The sequence below is a fragment of the Mus pahari genome, chromosome 10 (assembly GCF_900095145.1).
Source record: "Mus pahari chromosome 10, PAHARI_EIJ_v1.1, whole genome shotgun sequence".
Classification (NCBI taxonomy): Eukaryota; Metazoa; Chordata; class Mammalia; order Rodentia; family Muridae; genus Mus; species Mus pahari.
In genome coordinates this window covers 10,257,020-10,260,853 of record NC_034599.1, presented here as the reverse complement: position 1 = coordinate 10,260,853, position 3,834 = coordinate 10,257,020, and the positions used below count along the sequence as shown (strand labels likewise).

The following is a 3,834-nucleotide window of genomic DNA, read 5'->3' as shown; positions in this document are numbered from 1 at the left end:
AAAGAGAAGAAAAGAGAAGAAAAGAGAAGAAAAGAGAAGAAAAGAGAAGAAAAGAGAAGAAAAGAGAAGAAAAGAGAAGAAAAGAGAAGAAAAGAAGAAAAAAGAAGAAAAGAGAAAAGAAGACCAGAATTTAGGTACAGGGACTGCAGCAGAGCTCAAGCAGAGGTGATTTCAACCCTTGGAACACTTCACAGTCTGTTTTATCATGACTGTAGGGAAAGGGATGTGCTGGCCAGTTTTTACATCAACTTGACACAGCTAGAGTCATCTGAGAGGAGGGAACTTCACATGAGAAAATGCATTCATCAGATCTGGGCTAAAGGACATTTTCTTAGTTACTGGTGGGGATGGCCCAGCCCACTGTGGGTAGTTTCACCCTAGGCTAGTGGTCCTGGGTTCTCTAAGAAAGCAGACTTAGCAAGTCATGGAAAGCAAGTCTCCTCTCTGGCCTCTGCTCCTGCCTCCAAGTTCCTGCCTGATTTGAGTTCCTTTTTTAGCTTTCCAAAAAGATTGTGATTCAGGACATATAAGCCAAATAACCGTTTCCTCCCTAAGCTGCTTTTGGTTGCAGTGTCCATTACAGCAATAGTATTATACCCTGACTAAGGCAGGGAACTAATGGCATTTAATGGCAGACCCTGTAAGGCACAGAACCCCAGCTGCTCCCACAGCAGAGAATTACCTGGTCAAAATGCCAGCTGTGCCAAGCCTGAGAAACCTTGGGCCAGCTTGCTGTAGATACATCATACAAAGTCAACAAAGGGATTTCCTACCTGTCTGAATTGAGGGAACCGTCACCAATAAAACTATTCAGGGACATTTGGAGCTAGTGGGGTAACAGTTTTTTCAGCTGCAAAGACAATGCATGCATCTTGGCCACAGCTGGCATCTTCCAGATTGTGAAGAGTAACAAGGAAAACAGAGAGTGGTAGAGACAACCCTCTAACCCTAGCAAGCTTGAGTCTGTGACATCAGTCACCTTGGAACATGCACACTAAAGCTTTTCAGTTATGCAAGCCATGTGTTGCTCCTTCAGCTGTGACAATGGCCAGTTGTGTAATCTAGGGCCCAGTTTGTGGGGGGGTGAGAACAGATTAGGAGGCTAAGGCACTCAATGGTAGAGAAATTGTGTAGCATCTGTAAAGCCCTGGATTCAATTCCTAGAAACAGTAACAAGGAGGAGAGGGGAGGAAGTAGCAGAGGAGACAGAAAGCAGGAGGTAGAACCTTCCCACACACAGGCACTGCAGCACCGTGGGGCAGAGTTCCACATCGTGGGCAGAGCTCACGACGGCAGTCAGTGTGCACGCATCAGTGGTCACCATTATCACCCCTACTTCCTACCTTACACGGGAATAAGAGGTAAAGCCAAAGCTGGCAGAGTGTGGACTAAATAATGACAGCAATTACGGCTATCAAGCTGCAGCCTATATGATAAAAATGTGCAGCCTGACTACAGCAGGAGAGCCAGAACTTCTGCAGAGGCTGAGGCGTGGCAGCGGTCTACATCAGAAAAGGAGGCTAAGATTCTATTTGGAGTAGTTTTTAGGGTGGGAGGAATGTGTAATGGAAATTAGAACCACAGTGTCTTCCCATCTCCAAAGTCAGCATCTGCTTTCACAAGGAAGGTGAGCCATTATCAAACGCAGATCAAAGTGAGGAGATTGGATGTGTGAGCTCTTTAAAAGCTCTGGAGAGATGGCTCAGAGGTTAAGAGAACCAACTGCAGCCAGGTGTGGTGGTGCACGCTTTTAATCCCAGCACTCAGGAGGCAGAGGCAGGCGGATTTCTGAGTTCAAGGCCAGCCTGGTCTACAAAAATGAGTTCCAGGACAGCCAGGGCTATACAGAGAAATCCTGTCTCGGACACTCCCTCCCCACCCCACCCCACCCCCCGGCCAAAAAAAAGAAAAGAAAAGAGAGAGAGAACCAACTGCTCTTCCAGAGGTCCTGAGTTTAATTCCCAGCACCCACATGGTGGCTCACAACCTTCTCTAATGGGATCTGATGCCCTTTCCTGGTGTGTCTGAAGACAGCTACAGTGTACTCATGTACATACAATAAATCAAATATTTGGGGGGAAAAAAAAAGGAGGTTCTAGGAGAGTTAACTGATAACTTCTCTATATCCACCATTCTATTTAAGAAAAGGTTTTGCAGTTGGACACTCAGCCCTACAAGTCCAAGTATGTGTTCCCCTCTCAAGCTCGGGGCACACCGAGAAAGCCAGGGCAGAAGGAAGAGCCAGGGGAAAAGAATGGCTGTGGAGACTCACCCGGGCATGACATAACCACTGCAGTCACAAACTCACGAGGTTGCATGGATTTTGCACAAGACCAATTACCAATAGGTTCCAAACCCAGGGGCTCACAGATGGCTCTGTTTCAAACTCAGTGAGTCACAAAACAAAGACATGAATATGGAAAAGAATTCATATGGGGGTCAAGGGAAAGGAGAGAAGGGGACATTATATATGTGTATGAAATTGTCAAAGAACAAATTTTTTCAGTAAATAATTCTATTTAAAGAAATAAATGAAAGATGATCTCATGACCTGAGCACCAGTAGCATTGCAGCTTCGTGAGCAATAAACACAGACAGCTTCCCTCTACACTGCTCAGCCTGTAACCGAGGGGCAGTGAGTTTTCAAACAGAGCAGCCGTCACTGCTGCCTTGGAAACAGTTACCTTCTCCAAACAGAAGCTCTGGATGGCCTGGGTCACCTTGGGGCTGTCAGGGTTGAACAGGTTTGGGTGCTTAGCCAGAACCACGTCTTCCATGAAGAACTGGCGCACCGTGCGGAGAGGCAGCTTCTGCATGTTCATCCTTTTCCCTTTAATGCGCAGCAAGCCTACATGTCTGCACAGAGGACCAAGAGCTCAGACGTTTAGTAGGCAGCCTCAGGAAGGCCAAAAAACATAGTCAAAGCTATCAACAAGGTTTGGACGGCACATGCCTGTGATTCCTAACACCACACCCAGGAGACTGAGGCAGGAGGATAACAAGTTAGAGGCTAGTTGCCTGTTGTAAATAAAAGGCTCCATTTTTTTCTTAGTTCTTATAAAATATTTGCTTATAAAACAATACTGCTAAAAATAGATGTTTCTAATTTTAATTTTTTAATAGTAAAAAAAACAAACATTCTTCCTAAGAATAAAGTGAACTCCTCCATCATTCCCTCTCTCTCTCCTATCTGAGCAAATACAGTTTCACAAAGGGACAACCCTGACTATAGTATAATAAAGACTATGCAGACCATGCCAAACAGAGAAAACCACGAAAGCACACAGCTCGTTGCCATGCTCTTTGTACTGTTGGTACCATAACCATCAGGGCCTGAGCAGAGCTGCCCGTAAAACTTTCTACTGAAGCCCAGCTCACAAAATGTCAGCAGCTTAGACTGCATTAGAAAGCTAGGCATGAACAACATGAACTAACCAGTAACCCCAGAGCTCCCTGGGACTAAATCACCAATCAAAGAAATCACATGGTGGGACTCATGGCTCTAGCTGCATATGTAGCAGAGGATGGCCTAGTCAGCCATCAATGGGAGGAGAGGCCCTTGGTACTGTGAAGGTTCTATGCCCAAGTGTTGGGGAATGCCAGGGCCAGGAAGCGGGAGTGCGTGGGTTGGTAATCAGGGGAAGGGGCAGAGGATAGGGGATTTTCGGAGGGGAAACTAGGAAAGGGGATAACATTTGAAATGTAAATAAAGAAAATATCTAATTAAAAATAAATAAATAAATATATATATAAATTAATAAATATATTTATATATATTTATATATATATTTCTATCTATAATATATATATATATATATATATATATATATATAT

The 3,834-nt window shown here is 44.6% G+C and overlaps 1 protein-coding gene across 6 annotated transcripts in view; it reads right to left on the bottom strand.

Moving 5' to 3' along the window:
- Mre11 (MRE11 homolog, double strand break repair nuclease) overlaps window positions 1-3,834 on the bottom strand; it is a 54,256-nt gene that overhangs the window by 29,671 nt on the left and 20,751 nt on the right. For all 6 annotated transcript variants that reach the window (XM_029543289.1, XM_021207121.2, XM_029543286.1 and 3 more), the window contains one exon: window positions 2,685-2,856. In XM_029543289.1, coding sequence (XP_029399149.1) covers window positions 2,685-2,856 — 172 coding nt within the window. The remainder of the gene's footprint in view (window positions 1-2,684; window positions 2,857-3,834) is intronic.